Raw genomic sequence first — 16,641 nt, 5'->3', positions numbered from 1 at the left:
TAAAAACACTACAGATGGGAAACTAAGCATCGGAGACCCATGTTCATATGGTGAAATATGTCTGTCTTGACCTGAGCAATATCGTGGTATATCTTTGTCCAGAGGGTTAGGGGACACCCTGTATTAAACTCGTATATTGGTCTATGATGCTGCATGAATGGCGTATGTTTCTCCGTTACTACAAATAAGATCGGATATCATGTGAAGCATTACTTTACATGTAACAGAAAACATCTGAATAAACGGTCACATTTGTTTCGTTTATAGGCGATTTAGATTATGTAAACGATGGATTTATGAAGAACCCGAGCAGGTCAGGCACGATGTATATATGCGAGGTCTGCGTGTCGCTATCACCGAATTCGCGACCGGACCGTAACCAGAGCCGCGAGAGTCGAGTCCTCGTGATACAGCGTTGCAACATCTCATCTCTCACTGCGGCGTTGCCACATTTGCCCAGACCGCGGGCAGTGTTGCCTAATTGGCTTGCAGACTCCGCCCTGGGACATGCTCACCACAGATCAGCTCTTGTGGTGTATTTCGTACTTGTCCTTGAACTGGACAACCGATCGCCGTCCGGGACTTGATTGGGCCGTGATTATTGGGAGAAAACAAGATATGAGGTTTTTTGGCTTCAGAAGTAAAATTGATTGGGTAAATTGATTTCCAGAACAGGATGGAATGAATGCTTGGGGTAAAAGTTTAGTACGCATTGTAGCATAAAGATTCATTATAATTATCTAGATCAATATCCTGGGACAATACGTAGAATATTATTTCCCATATAATTTTATTAATTTATTCTTCAGTTCTGCTAATCATTTATTAACAAAAAAACGCTTATTGTGTTGACACTGGCATTAACTGTCGTAGGGTTATCTCGAAACTTTGGATATCAGATACTGCAGTTCCTCCTGATACTTTTGGATACATACATTTTCCAGAACATATCGCTATCATGTTTGACAACAATCTAGATGATTAATGTCTAGGTTTATCTCTAAACTTTAGATGTCAGATACTGAAGTTCCTCCTGATACTTTTTAATACATACATTTTCCAGAACATATCGCTATCATATTTAGCAACAATCTAGATGATTTATGTCTAGGTTTATCTCTATGTCATGAAAACATTATAACGATATATCGTGCACACGGAGTACGGACTGTGAGTGGATAGCCCCGAGGTCGAGTAGTAGTACGAGAGTACCGCACCGGCGCGCGCCTGCCGTACCCCAGTAGTAGACGTGATCGGGCCCGGCCACTAGTGAAAGCTTCCAGGAAGAGATGTCAGCAGTCAGAGGGTCAACGGCCCGAGAAAGTTGCCGGCCGGCTCTCTGTGAGGCAGGCCATGGACCGTGGTCGTACTACTGGCGAGCGTAGCGAGCGTAGTGATGGCGTCATAGGCAACAACAGACTCCGCAAACACGTTACTGGAGCCCAACTGACATTAGAGTTTTATAAATACTTCGCTCTGGTCTTTATGCTTTTTGGTTTGTGTAGATAGAGACACACATAAGACTGTCATTCCTATCTTATTGTTTTCCTTAATAATTAAGATTGGTGTCCTTTTATGTTTAGCCTACACAAAACTACTAAAATATTTCTTTATGTTTGGTTTGTCTACGTACATTATAATATTTGATTGGTCTCTCCAGCATTTGTGATCAGATGCTCTAGAATGTTCTTCTGTTCTTTCGTCAGTACTTAATAATTTATACTAAATTTTACGCTATCGATTTTCCTTTATTGCAGTATACTAATTAACCATGAAGGGACTTATTTACTAATAGTACGTTTTGAATTAGTGTAAATACTAGCACCGTCAGTATTGTAGACTTGATGACCTGACTTTGTCCTGTTGACTGTTGCAGACGATGCTGACGACCACGGTGGAGTGTCCGCCCATCTTCAGCCAAGTCTGGGTCCGAGAACCACACAAGCAAGTTTGGGCGAAGGCCTTCCTCTTGCTCAAGGATAAAAATCTGTACTTGTCGTACAAGGTGAGTGTTCATCATCTTCTAGTCGAAGAGTAGTTCCTTAAGAGTAGTCAAGCATTTATCGACCACGATGAGAACTTCGTCTTGTAGTATCTTAAACCTTTGTGGAGTGTTCAGTCTGAGAGAGGAACTCGTTTGTTCTATGTGGAGGCAACGACAAAACTAACGTAAATCTTGTTAAAATACACAACTAAGAACTAATCTGCCGGTAAGCGTTGTCAAGTTATGGTGAGAACCTACGGCGCTGCCTCTCATGTCCTTAGACCTTATGTAATACAAATAGAGGTGATGATGCAACTTGTAAAGCGACACCTACGGACCCCTACGTGTTGACGTAGACGTGACCAACAGCCCGCTTGAGCTTTGAGCAATCTGCCTCAGTCAGTCAGTAGTCAGTGTCACCAGCTGGTGTCAGTACGGTACATCACGTGATGCACACGCACACGCACACGCACGCGCACGCGCTGCCAATTGGTGGGGCATTCACAGTTTCAACCAGGAGAGGGACCTTGAAATTGAAACAATAAAAAATAGCAAGGAGTCTATGGGTGCCTTTTTCTTTTACACCGTTAAAAGAATGCTAAGAATAGTGAATGTAACATGTAACTTATACCCGTGCGGTATGTCTACCTGTCGACTAACCAACTTTAACACTTTGTCTTACTCTTTTTCCCATATTCAACATCACAGAATAAGATCCAATTCTTTTCTACTTTGTAAGATGCCACAAAAGGACACAATTTGGGGAGTAGGGGAGCTTTTTGAAGCATTTTCACATGTAAACATGGGTCGTGCGATGGATCAATTAAAATCCTGTCTATTTACACTGAACATTTTGACCCAAGTGCTGTGTCAGCCTAGCTAAATTTGCAATAGCACCAATTTTTTTCAAGCTTATTGAGCTATTTTTTTATTTAAGTTTGGTAGGGGCACATTTCTTTACACTAATGCTTATTTAATAACGTGGTTTATGTTTTACCTGCTTACTTGAGCGTAACTCAATATTGTAATTATAGGTGAATAAAGATTTATTAAATTAAATTTTGTTTTATTGAAATAGTCAATTATGACATGGAATTATCTCGAATGTGGATACTTCAGTATCGTACTGAAAGGATATAATAGTAATTCAACTAACAATACAGAAGTGCGCTAAGTCAGAGAACAACTCTAACTTTGTTCTAGGCATCTTCAGTTTTACAGTGATATTCTGGTAGAAAAGCATCAGTGATCGGTTAGATGAAAGCACTATTGCAATATTCGAATGCTCGCATTGACAAGGTTAACAGTACAGTGGTTTCTGTCACAGCATTCGTGGAAATGGTCCAAACTCATTTGCGGTCACAGAGCGCAGCCTTAACTTCTAGGAAAAGGTGAACGAACCATAGAGATGTTTAGTGTAAAAATAGCAATCGTATATATTCATTTTTCAGCCATTCCTAAAGTAGTAAGACATATTATGTTGATATCGATATCACAGTTTCGTATAACGGAGCAGCTGTACTTCACCGATCTGACAGTACCGATGGCCGAGCGGTGTAAGACGTCATACTTTGAATCTGAGTTGGAGAAGCGCAGGTGCAAATCCTGTCTGTGACCGTCAGTACCATCGACCTTGTACTGTATCGACTCTCCCACTTATTCTGTTTGATGAGATCCTCGCACAGGCCAGTGGCCCATGAGGGCGGCCAGAATAAGGCTTGCCGACAGTGTTTCTAGGGTAATATTTTGTCTCGCGATCCTCCACATCTAAGACTGCTGTGCTGTAGACTCTCCGTGTACGGGCGGGTGAGCACCTGAGCTGATAATAGACCTCGCACTGTCACGGTCCCCGGCCACACACGTGCCGCTGATACCCGACCTCGAGCACGTGACGGGCTGGGGTTACCGGAGATGTGAGACCCCGTCATCCACTCTTTAATGGTTGTCGGGTTCGATTTCACCGGCGGGACTATTGAGTGAACTCATTTGAACGCGGAATCGGCTACTGTCAGGATGATGTATCACTCTGGCTACCGCACATTTGACCCAGTCGTTTTATACGGAAGGTAGCATTTCAGCACTGTAATATTATAAATATTATTTCTTTACTTATTAAATAGTTCCTATTCAAATGCACGAAGTGGAAAGGTTTTGTTACAATTAAAATTTTAGTAATTTATTTTTTTTATATTTACGTGCAATAGATATCTTGAATACAGTTCGAAGTACAAAAAATTGTTTATTACAGAAGTTTAGAAAATATTATAAATATTGTAGAACTTTTTTATATTTTTGATTTCTAGGTTCATAAATAACGGAGATGTGAATTAAGAAAGCTTGAACGGTACCAATCTGACCGGTGAACCTGACCGAATTTTTGTTTCAAGTTTAAACTTGCTTTAGACATTTTTAAGGTTGTTACTGTTTTCAAAGGCCGCGTTATATAAAAAACGATAGAGGGGTGGACGGTTTTGCTGTTTGGTTGTCATGTTTGGTGAAAACGTGGGAATTTCAAGCCGATTTTGTGTACAAAATCTACTTAAAATGCATCTGTTTACTTTCAAGGCTTTATATGCACGAACTATTTGACTGGCACATCCTCTTTATGCACTTTTCTTAGGATTAAAAACCATAGATGTAAGTCCATATTACTGTAGATAAGGAACTAAATATACCTTTAGCATAGATATGTTCGTGTGTAGTAAAATTACGATGTCAATATATAAGTGTTATTTAGCCTTCATAACTATTACACGTAAACACTAGTTTGATCGTGTCTACCGAGCCCGTGATGGTAAGACACCCCGAGTCCCTGCACACTCTACAGTAGAGAGAGAACAGTGAGGTAGCGGAGCGAGTGACCTCTGCCAAATAGGTTAGTGTACCGAGCCCGTGATGGTAAGACACCCCGAGTCCCTGCACACTCTACAGTAGAGAGAGAACAGTGAGGTAGCGGAGCGAGTGACCTCTGCCAAATAGGTTAGTGTACCGAGCCCGTGATGGTAAGACACCCCGAGTCCCTGCACACTCTACAGTAGAGAGAGAACAGTGAGGTAGCGGAGCGAGTGACCTCTGCCAAATAGGTTAGTGAACCGAGCCCGTGATGGTAAGACACCCCGAGTCCCTGCACACTCTACAGTAGAGAGAGAACAGTGAGGTAGCGGAGCGAGTGACCTCTGCCAAATAGGTTAGTCTACCGAGCCCGTGATGGTAAGACACCCCGAGTCCCTGCACACTCTACAGTAGAGAGAGAACAGTGAGGTAGCGGAGCGAGTGACCTCTGCCAAATAGGTTAGTGTACCGAGCCCGTGATGGTAAGACACCCCGAGTCCCTGCACACTCTACAGTAGAGAGAGAACAGTGAGGTAGCGGAGCGAGTGGCCTCTGCCAAATAGGTTAGTCTACCGAGCCCGTGATGGTAAGACACCCCGAGTCCCTGCACACTCTACAGTAGAGAGAGAACAGTGAGGTAGCGGAGCGAGTGGCCTCTGCCAAATAGGTTAGTGTACCGAGCCCGTGATGGTAAGACACCCCGAGTCCCTGCACACTCTACAGTAGAGATAGAACAGTGAGGTAGCGGAGCGAGTGGCCTCTGCCAAATAGGTTAGTCTACCGAGCCCGTGATGGTAAGACACCCCGAGTCCCTGCACACTCTACAGTAGAGAGAGAACAGTGAGGTAGCGGAGCGAGTGACCTCTGCCAAATAGGTTAGTGTACCGAGCCCGTGATGGTAAGACACCCCGAGTCCCTGCACACTCTACAGTAGAGAGAGAACAGTGAGGTAGCGGAGCGAGTGACCTCTGCCAAATAGGTTAGTGTACCGAGCCCGTGATGGTAAGACACCCCGAGTCCCTGCACACTCTACAGTAGAGATAGAACAGTGAGGTAGCGGAGCGAGTGACCTCTGCCAAATAGGTTAGTGTACCGAGCCCGTGATGGTAAGACACCCCGAGTCCCTGCACACTCTACAGTAGAGAGAGAACAGTGAGGTAGCGGAGCGAGTGACCTCTGCCAAATAGGTTAGTCTACCGAGCCCGTGATGGTAAGACACCCCGAGTCCCTGCACACTCTACAGTAGAGATAGAACAGTGAGGTAGCGGAGCGAGTGGCCTCTGCCAAATAGGTTAGTGTACCGAGCCCGTGATGGTAAGACACCCCGAGTCCCTGCACACTCTACAGTAGAGAGAGAACAGTGAGGTAGCGGAGCGAGTGACCTCTGCCAAATAGGTTAGTGTACCGAGCCCGTGATGGTAAGACACCCCGAGTCCCTGCACACTCTACAGTAGAGAGAGAACAGTGAGGTAGCGGAGCGAGTGACCTCTGCCAAATAGGTTAGTCTACCGAGCCCGTGATGGTAAGACACCCCGAGTCCCTGCACACTCTACAGTAGAGAGAGAACAGTGAGGTAGCGGAGCGAGTGGCCTCTGCCAAATAGGTTAGTCTACCGAGCCCGTGATGGTAAGGACACCCCGAGTCCCTGCACACTCTACAGTAGAGAGAGAACAGTGAGGTAGCGGAGCGAGTGGCCTCTGCCAAATAGGTTAGTGTACCGAGCCCGTGATGGTAAGACACCCCGAGTCCCTGCACACTCTACAGTAGAGAGAGAACAGTGAGGTAGCGGAGCGAGTGGCCTCTGCCAAATAGGTTAGTGTACCGAGCCCGTGATGGTAAGACACCCCGAGTCCCTGCACACTCTACAGTAGAGAGAGAACAGTGAGGTAGCGGAGCGAGTGGCCTCTGCCAAATAGGTTAGTGTACCGAGCCCGTGATGGTAAGACACCCCGAGTCCCTGCACACTCTACAGTAGAGAGAGAACAGTGAGGTAGCGGAGCGAGTGGCCTCTGCCAAATAGGTTAGTGTACCGAGCCCGTGATGGTAAGACACCCCGAGTCCCTGCACACTCTACAGTAGAGAGAGAACAGTGAGGTAGCGGAGCGAGTGGCCTCTGCCAAATAGGTTAGTGTACCGAGCCCGTGATGGTAAGACACCCCGAGTCCCTGCACACTCTACAGTAGAGATAGAACAGTGAGGTAGCGGAGCGAGTGGCCTCTGCCAAATAGGTTAGTGTACCGAGCCCGTGATGGTAAGACACCCCGAGTCCCTGCACACTCTACAGTAGAGAGAGAACAGTGAGGTAGCGGAGCGAGTGGCCTCTGCCAAATAGGTTAGTCTACCGAGCCCGTGATGGTAAGACACCCCGAGTCCCTGCACACTCTACAGTAGAGATAGAACAGTGAGGTAGCGGAGCGAGTGGCCTCTGCCAAATAGGTTAGTGTACCGAGCCCGTGATGGTAAGACACCCCGAGTCCCTGCACACTCTACAGTAGAGATAGAACAGTGAGGTAGCGGAGCGAGTGGCCTCTGCCAAATAGGTTAGTGTACCGAGCCCGTGATGGTAAGACACCCCGAGTCCCTGCACACTCTACAGTAGAGATAGAACAGTGAGGTAGCGGAGCGAGTGACCTCTGCCAAATAGGTTAGTGTACCGAGCCCGTGATGGTAAGACACCCCGAGTCCCTGCACACTCTACAGTAGAGAGAGAACAGTGAGGTAGCGGAGCGAGTGACCTCTGCCAAATAGGTTAGTGTACCGAGCCCGTGATGGTAAGACACCCCGAGTCCCTGCACACTCTACAGTAGAGAGAGAACAGTGAGGTAGCGGAGCGAGTGGCCTCTGCCAAATAGGTTAGTGTACCGAGCCCGTGATGGTAAGACACCCCGAGTCCCTGCACACTCTACAGTAGAGATAGAACAGTGAGGTAGCGGAGCGAGTGGCCTCTGCCAAATAGGTTAGTGTACCGAGCCCGTGATGGTAAGACACCCCGAGTCCCTGCACACTCTACAGTAGAGATAGAACAGTGAGGTAGCGGAGCGAGTGGCCTCTGCCAAATAGGTTAGTGTACCGAGCCCGTGATGGTAAGACACCCCGAGTCCCTGCACACTCTACAGTAGAGATAGAACAGTGAGGTAGCGGAGCGAGTGGCCTCTGCCAAATAGGTTAGTGTACCGAGCCCGTGATGGTAAGACACCCCGAGTCCCTGCACACTCTACAGTAGAGAGAGAACAGTGAGGTAGCGGAGCGAGTGACCTCTGCCAAATAGGTTAGTGTACCGAGCCCGTGATGGTAAGACACCCCGAGTCCCTGCACACTCTACAGTAGAGAGAGAACAGTGAGGTAGCGGAGCGAGTGACCTCTGCCAAATAGGTTAGTGTACCGAGCCCGTGATGGTAAGACACCCCGAGTCCCTGCACACTCTACAGTAGAGAGAGAACAGTGAGGTAGCGGAGCGAGTGGCCTCTGCCAAATAGGTTAGTGTACCGAGCCCGTGATGGTAAGACACCCCGAGTCCCTGCACACTCTACAGTAGAGATAGAACAGTGAGGTAGCGGAGCGAGTGGCCTCTGCCAAATAGGTTAGTGTACCGAGCCCGTGATGGTAAGACACCCCGAGTCCCTGCACACTCTACAGTAGAGATAGAACAGTGATGTAGCGGAGCGAGTGGCCTCTGCCAAATAGGTTAGTGTACCGAGCCCGTGATGGTAAGACACCCCGAGTCCCTGCACACTCTACAGTAGAGAGAGAACAGTGAGGTAGCGGAGCGAGTGACCTCTGCCAAATAGGTTAGTGTACCGAGCCCGCGGCGGCTCTACACTCTCGTCCGAGAACCGCTAACCGTACAGGCCTACCCGGCCCTCTGCGGAGAAATCTCAAACTCACAAAGGGGCAGCTAACTTCATTGTCAAGTACTCAACATTTTACCACTTTTCATATGTAAAAGTTTGTGGCAACAACAATAAATCGGTATATCGCTTATAAGGATTCTATCCGAAGTGGCTTTGCCACTGAAAGATCATATGTCCTGAAGACTCTACATAGTATAGAACTTTAAACTAAGGCTTCTATACTTTATGTGTCCCTCAGGGATCTAGCTTTGTGCCTCTTTTCTTCTTGATTTATGTCAGTAAACTGATTTCTGTAATTCAGCATGGAAAATTTGTAATGATGACACGAATCTCTGTTTTGAAAGCAAAACATTGCAAGAACTGGAAATTACGACGTTTAAAGATTCCAATTGGTGCATTCAGGACCTGGCTGAAATTAACTTGAAAAAACCCAGTCCAAATCGAAAGTTGTACATTTCTACCTTAGGCAGAATGGGCTTTCAGTAAAGCCAGCTGTATTTGTGGATGATGTGCTTTTAAAGGAACCATACTCCACAAAGTGTCTAGGATTGTTGCTTGACAGAGGATTGACCTGGGATGACCACGTCGACAATATTCGTGCAAAAATTTTAGCAGGCAGATATGCCTAGCAAAGTTATGTTCACCCAAAGTTGTAATAAGAGCCTACTAAGTATTTCCTAATCCATCCACACTTCACGTACGGAGTGAGACTTTAAGGAGGCTCTGGCAAAAACTAATTTGAGCTAGTCTTCAAATTCCAGAAAAGGCTGTCAGAATAATTGGAAAGTTAAATTACAGAGAGTCGGTCAGAGAAGACTTTAGGGAACTTGAATTTCTGACTGCCCTGCCTCTACATATTAGCGGTGGCCATGTACTGCAGATCAAGGTGCACTTTGGTCCGGGGGGGGGGAGTGACATCCAGACATCCACCGATATAACACTAGAGGCAGGGAATATTAGCGAGCCCAGTATCAGAGACTGATGCTGCCACAACAAGATGGTGTCAGAATGATCAAAGGCTCCCGGAAAATGAAAGAACTCCAACAATCAAAATCAATTCAAAACTTCTATAACAACTCTTATTGGTGTGTAGTGCGTTGTACTTTGTCTATGAATTCATGATGAGCCGCTGGGATTTATGAGAGGCATAGGATCTGAGGTCAGTGAGTGTGTGCAATAAAATATTATGTGATATGATAAACCTTCAATTACTCGGTTGAAACGTTCCTATGCCGTCGAAGTTAGCTCCAACACAGTCGTCTAGGTTGACTTATATATCCTGCGTACTTGTGTTCGAGGCTGGATCATAAAAACGCGTTAAGCACCCTGTGAAGTACAATAAACGAAATGAGCTTCATCAATGTAAACGTTTGCGCCGTGAGTGGTAGTCGATTAACCCATAATACCAGAAGGTAAACCGTGGACTTCTTCGTCCCAGGAAGACTCCTGACTGACAAGGCGGTAATTACGGGGAACTTGCAGGAGTAGTGAGCAATAACACAGAGCTTTCCAAACCTAATTGGGTTCCACCCACAACTTAAACCTCTTATCTCGACAAAAAACGGATTGGACCGTTCCATTCTTCCAAAACAATCAGATCCACAGACGATCCATTGGAAAATGCAGGATGTCACAACTTAAGTCCTGTTATAACCGTTGCAATGTTGCAAAAAAGGATTAATTTTCTGAAAAATAATTTTTTGTCCCAACTTATAAGTTTTGTTGTTCCCATCTTGAATTCTATATACAAACAAATACGATAAAAGACGGTTTTCACACACAAGCCGTTACTGACGTTGTTATCGGGTGCCCAAAATACCGAAGTGCGTGAGCGAACTATTAACGTGTTCCTGGAAACTGGCTCAGTGTTAGCACCCTGACTGCAGCTGGCCCTTACACATTGTGTCTCAAACTTTCTCACTTCAAAATTCAATTAGCACACGATCGTTTAGATCGTCGGTTACAAGGCTTGTCTTCATTCACGACCGAGGTCTATGAAGGGGCTAGTCAGAAAAACCCTTGATAACGGAAAGTTTATGTCTAAAATTATTTAACAAACGAGAGCACTTCAAAATTCTGGGGTCTACTCTAGTAAATTCTACACTTTCCGAAAGTTCAGTATTCAAGATCCCATTTTTTTAAATTGTGCCTTCTGCCCAGAAGTAGTAAAATAAATAAAAACCAAAAAGAGATCACATCGGCCGTTCCATCTCTGAAGATTCCACATCTTGCCAACATGAGAGCGAACTTAGATGTTTTCCCTTTCAAACCTCCAGTTCTATTTTAATATCCTTACTGCAGAAACTATATTTGAAACAGTTGAGTTCTACTTTGCAATCAAAAATATTGGACAGGCTCTGGTGTTTGGAAGGGCATTCAACTTTGTCAAGGATCTTCAGGAACACATATCATCGTGATCATCAACATAAAACTCGGTCAGGTGACAGTGATCACCTTCAAATCCCTGAAAGTTCCTCAAATTATCTTGACCTTCTCAACTGCTCAAGGGACCGTACAGAACGGCCCTTCTCGTGCAGTTCCAAGAACCGGCTCTGCTCGGCTGTAGCTCTCGGGTTGCCGGGCTGAGATGTGTTCGTGCGGTGGGTGTAAAGCCCCCGGGGCTCGTCGTGACGCGCTTGACATCTCATTGTATCTCGGGTAATTGCGAGCTCTCCCGTGTATAACTGTTTCAAGGTCCGACATTCACCGGTCGTATATTCGTCTGTTCTTGGTCGGCTTCTCGGGGAGTTCCCTAGACACTGCTTGTGGTGTAGTTGAGCTATGAATAGTGCATGATCTCTCACCACTTACTCCCGGTTACCACTCGAAGGCTAAAGTGAGGTGCTCCTTTATTGAAATGTAATCACTTGCTCAGTGTAGAACATGGCTTGTAGTTCCACTACGTGACGATGTTTCAAGGGCATTCTCGTGCCTCCAGTGAAATATGAATCTCTTTCTTCCTCTCGACGAGATCCGTTCTCTCTGTGTTCTCCAGAAGTAGAATTGCAGTGAAACACAATCCCATTTTCAACATCTGGTGAAGACGATGGTAACCAGCGAAGAGATAGTATTGTGATTTGGCGATAGAGAAATGTCTAAAGTGTTCTCCAAAGGTAAATTCAGAGGGTACTCCAGTGCGATTCTTCTTTACCTTCATCATTAATTTGCAAAAACGTTAAATTTTTGTTTTACATATTCAGAAATTCAAAGTTGCACTACATAGCATTGTTTAATAATAGATTGTAAATTGTATTTGTTATCGTAATATTTGTCCAAAAGAATGCTATTCTTATTTTACAGTTTAAAGACTACTTTTGTTGCTGTGGGCCTTCCTTCCATGTCATGTTTAGGGGCGGTTTGGGCGTTCTATAACTATTGTGTTAAGTATTACATTGAACAACTCCAGGTAAGTTCTCGGTAGGTAGTAAGATGATGTCGGCCAAGACCTCGGAGAAGATGGACATCCAGAGCATCACAAGGCGTGCACGCGCTCATTTCCAATGGATCATGTAGACTCCATAGATTATGTAGACTCCATAGATCATGTAGACTCCATAGATCATGTAGACTGTAGACCTCCAGTTGCATTCATGTAGACTCGCTTATCAGTTGATAGGTGTGCGGTTTATACGGATAGAATTCGTTACTTTATGAGTCGATATTCGCAAAGCATTTGACCGAAACAGAGTTAGCGATGACGGAATCTGAATGATATTGACATTGAAACCTGTTTTGAATCAAAGCTTTCTAGTTTCTCTTTTCTTCCTATAGCTATATGTAATTTGCAGGAACATTACTTTTCAACATAATAGTTTTTACATGATTAGACGGATTAGCAAATTTCAGTAAATGTGTTGTAACAATAGTTCGCGTTTAATGAGTACACGTGTACTTGGGAAATTCTTTCCGAACTTGGTGAAATAGAATTATTGGAATTGTTGCCTCGAGTCCATATACTCAAGTTTGAAGGTCCCGTGATCTTCAATGGATAGTCAGAACTAATTGGCCAGAAATATAACGAATTCGAGGCTCGCCTTACTACATTTATTACATATGCGCGAGTCCAGCCGCCTAATTACAACAACCGCCGTATACAACACAACAGCACAGCACAAGGTCCCATAAACTGTTGATGTAAGTGGTACGACCCTTCCAGGGACTATCACTACACGGTTTCAACCGGCCAACTCCGGTACACAACACAACAGCACAGCACAAGGCCCTATAATCTGATGATGTAAGTGGTACGACCCTTCCAGGGACTATCACTACGCGATTCCAACCGGCCAACTCCGGTACACAACACAACAGCACAGCACAAGGCCCTATAATCTGATGATGTAAGTGGTACGACCCTTCCAGGGACTATCACTGCGCGATTCCAACCGGCCAACTCCGGTACACAACACAACAGCACAGCACAAGGCCCTATAATCTGATGATGTAAGTGCTACGACCCTTCCAGGGACTATCACTACGCGATTCCAACCGGCCAACTCCGGTACACAACACAACAGCACAGTACAAGGCCCTATAATCTGATGATGTAAGTGCTACGACCCTTCCAGGGACTTTCACTACGCGAGTCCAACCGACCAACTCCGGTACACAACACAACAGCACAACACAAGGCCCTATAATCTGTTGATGGGAGTGTTACGACCCTTCCAGGGACTTTCACGCGCGAGTCCAACCGACCAACTCCGGTACACAACACAACAGCACAACACAAGGCCCTATAATCTGTTGATGGGAGTGTTACGACCCTTCCAGGGACTTTCACTACGCGATTCCAACCGGCCAACTCCGGTACACAACACAACAGCACAACTCAAGGCCCCATAATCTGTTGATGGGAGTGTTACGACCTTTCCAGGGACTATCACTACGCGATTCCAACCAGCCAACTCCGGTACACAACACAACAGCACAACTCAAGGCCCCATAATCTGTTGATGGGAGTGTTACGACCCTTCCAGGGACTATCACTACGCGATTCCAACCGGCCAACTCCGGTACACAACACAACAGCACAACACAAGGCCCCATAATCTGTTGATGGGAGTGTTACGACCCTTCCAGGGACTTTCACCGCTCGACCGGTCTCGAGCCCTTGCCGTGGAGGCGCCCACTTTTGAAAGCGCTGGCGCCGCGCCGGTCCATTTCAAAATGAACTTTCTACATCTCGTTTGTGTTGGGCCATTTTCCACTCTCTGATTTGATCAACTTTAGCTTATCAGAAATCGGAAGATTTTGACTCTTGTGGATCATTTTATTATCACAAGTCATTATTTTCTACGTTATTTACAACTGAGAGTGATTGAAACTATTCTCCGATTTCGAGTAAAATGTACTCCCAAGTTCAACGTTAGCCGAAACTCGTTATCACCATCAATTGATATTTCGCCGAAGCCACAAGCAAAGTCCAAAAAAATAGCTCAATAAAATGTTAGGGCCGTGATGTAGAAGCGTTGCCGCGTGTCGATAATGTATCAGTGGATGACGGAGTATAAAGAACTTATTCATGCCCGCACAAGGCTCTTTCATACAGATACAATCGTTTCCTCGCCGGTTAATTATAGAACCTATCAGCGGCTGGACAATGTCCTCCGCGGCCTCGCTGGGGGAACAGTCCATGGTGAGGCGGCAGGAAGTCTGTGACAATGGTCAGCACCGACTCTCCCGGCTATGCTAGTCTCTGATTTCCTGATCACTCTCTTATGTTGAAGTAAATGCGGTTAATAAAATGATATTGCGCGAAGCGTGACTTGCATGACGATGAGGAGGGGGAGGGGGTTCCTCAACATCAATCAGGACCGGAGGCCTTCGGGTGTGGGAAAAGTGGCCTTCATGATTCGATTACAAATTGGCGAAGTTCCAGAATAAGGGATTACGTTCCAAAGTTCATCTGAAATGCGTATATGCTTTGTTACGGAGATTCATTTTGATTTGTATCATTAAGTTTATTACTAAATATCGTGTAATTAACAATAAAACACGACTGGACGTTCTTAACAAAGGGTGCAAGGCAGGATAGCGTAACTGTAGTATATTGGCATTTCTATGTAACTGTATTGGACTAGTTATCAACATTACGTGTATAGTGATTTTCAATATTTACACATATACAAATGTTTCTGTTTTATGAGATGACTGAACCACCTCCTCTTTGTTTGAAGGTTATTTTTGACGATGGAAGGATTGTGAAGGAAAAAGAATTTTTTTGTCTGCCGTCACGATTACCATTAATTGTGCCCTCTGGTCAGTCGTAGGTGGTTAGTAGACGAATGAAGACGTATTGTGACCTGTATTCCGTAGTTCAGTTTTAATGATTAGAGTTGTGTATAGTTTTTTTTTTATTAAGTGCATGTTTATAGAGTTAGTGAAGTTGACAAACAACATGTAGGTTGTGATTCCTGACTTAGGCGTGCCACAACGTTTTGGTAAGATTTGTTTATTTTAACCTAGTTTGTAATTATGTATTAGGTTAGTTATTTACCTGAAGAAGAGATCAGATCGCAGATCTCGAAACGTAGTGTTACTGACTTTTTGTATCACTGAACGATGGCAAATGTCCGGAAAAATCCTGTTTCCTTCACAAATCTTCTATTGTCAAAAATAAACAAACGATCAAATGTGTTTAGACAGATATAATATGTCCATTCTTGAGAGGTTTGATGACTTGCTTCGACATTGTTGGCCTGAGCCAAACACAGATGTGATCTGACCGTTTACTACTCTGCTTCATTCCACATGCACTTGGAACTTCTTGTTTCACTGAACGATGGCAAATGTCCGGAAAAAATCCTAAACCACCTCAATTTTAAATATTATATTATATCTTTGGACGTGGTCTAAGCGAAATAAACCTTTTCAGTACAATATAATATATTATATAAAGAATCGTTATGTATACACCTACATTTGGCCTAATGAGAATATACAGATGTATTATATAGCAAGGAAGAAGGTGTGGGATCATACTATTAGAGATCATCACGCTTCAAAGATTGGAATCCATACTCTTCTTCAGGTAACAAAAAACCTTAAAGCAAAAGGTTTACTCAACAAATAATGCCAAGGATGGAGTTGCCAAGGCCGATTAACAACAGAACTGTAGCAACTGTTGTACTGTCCACAGCCAATAATAAATATTGATTAATTAAGGTACTTCCTGTTGCAGTTATACTCCAACTCACCATCCACTTAGTGCTACTATTTCATTCCATCATCCCTTTGATTTTTTAGAGCAAGTAATTTCATTCCATCGATTTAATTTCTAGCAGAAAAACTGTATCATTCCATTGCTTTTATTTTTTAGAGCAAAACTTTTTAATTCCATTGTTTTTATTGTCTACGAGCAAAACTGTTTCATTCTGTCACTTTTTTGTGGGAAAACCCGTTTCATTCCGTCGTTATTATTTTTTAGAGCAAACTGTTTCATTCCATTGATTTAATTTCTAGCACCAAAACTGTTTCATTCCATTGCTTTCATTTTTTGTAGCAAAATTGTTTCGTTCCATCGCTTCTGAAGTAAAGCATTCATTTTCTACGAGTAAAGGTGTTGCGACTTGTGAGTGGAATACCATAAATAAGCGATTTTCGGAACAGAGTACACTAACTAATGTGTAGCTAATAAGTGAATGATACTTCACACAATTTCAAATTTTACAAATGTGCTTTTAAATAATGCATTGTATAATTATTACTTAAATAAACTCCAAAACTCTATGGAGAAGGAGTTTTGAAATTAAATTGTTTACGAAGAAATCGTTGAGGATAAACGAAATGGTTCAGAATGCAAGTGGTATTGTACATCCTAGTTAATCACGTAGTCGATTATTATTAAATCGATCTTCAATATGACATTTCTTATGGAATAACGAAAAATAATGCCACTTAGGTATAATTAAGTGCTTAAATTCTATAGTTTTGAATTATAACATCGGTTTACTATTAAAGCGCCACTTTGTG

The 16,641-nt window shown here is 44.1% G+C and overlaps 1 protein-coding gene across 4 annotated transcripts in view; it reads left to right on the top strand.

Moving 5' to 3' along the window:
• The window catches only part of LOC124360889 (growth factor receptor-bound protein 14-like), a 426,402-nt gene that overhangs the window by 278,701 nt on the left and 131,060 nt on the right, over positions 1-16,641 (top strand). For all 4 annotated transcript variants that reach the window (XM_046814869.1, XM_046814872.1, XM_046814871.1 and 1 more), the window contains exon 6: positions 1,877-2,005. In XM_046814869.1, coding sequence (XP_046670825.1) covers positions 1,877-2,005 — 129 coding nt within the window. The remainder of the gene's footprint in view (positions 1-1,876; positions 2,006-16,641) is intronic.

The sequence above is a fragment of the Homalodisca vitripennis genome, chromosome 4 (assembly GCF_021130785.1).
Source record: "Homalodisca vitripennis isolate AUS2020 chromosome 4, UT_GWSS_2.1, whole genome shotgun sequence".
NCBI classification, from domain to species: Eukaryota; Metazoa; Arthropoda; class Insecta; order Hemiptera; family Cicadellidae; genus Homalodisca; species Homalodisca vitripennis.
This window is presented reverse-complemented; position numbering and strand designations above follow the sequence as displayed.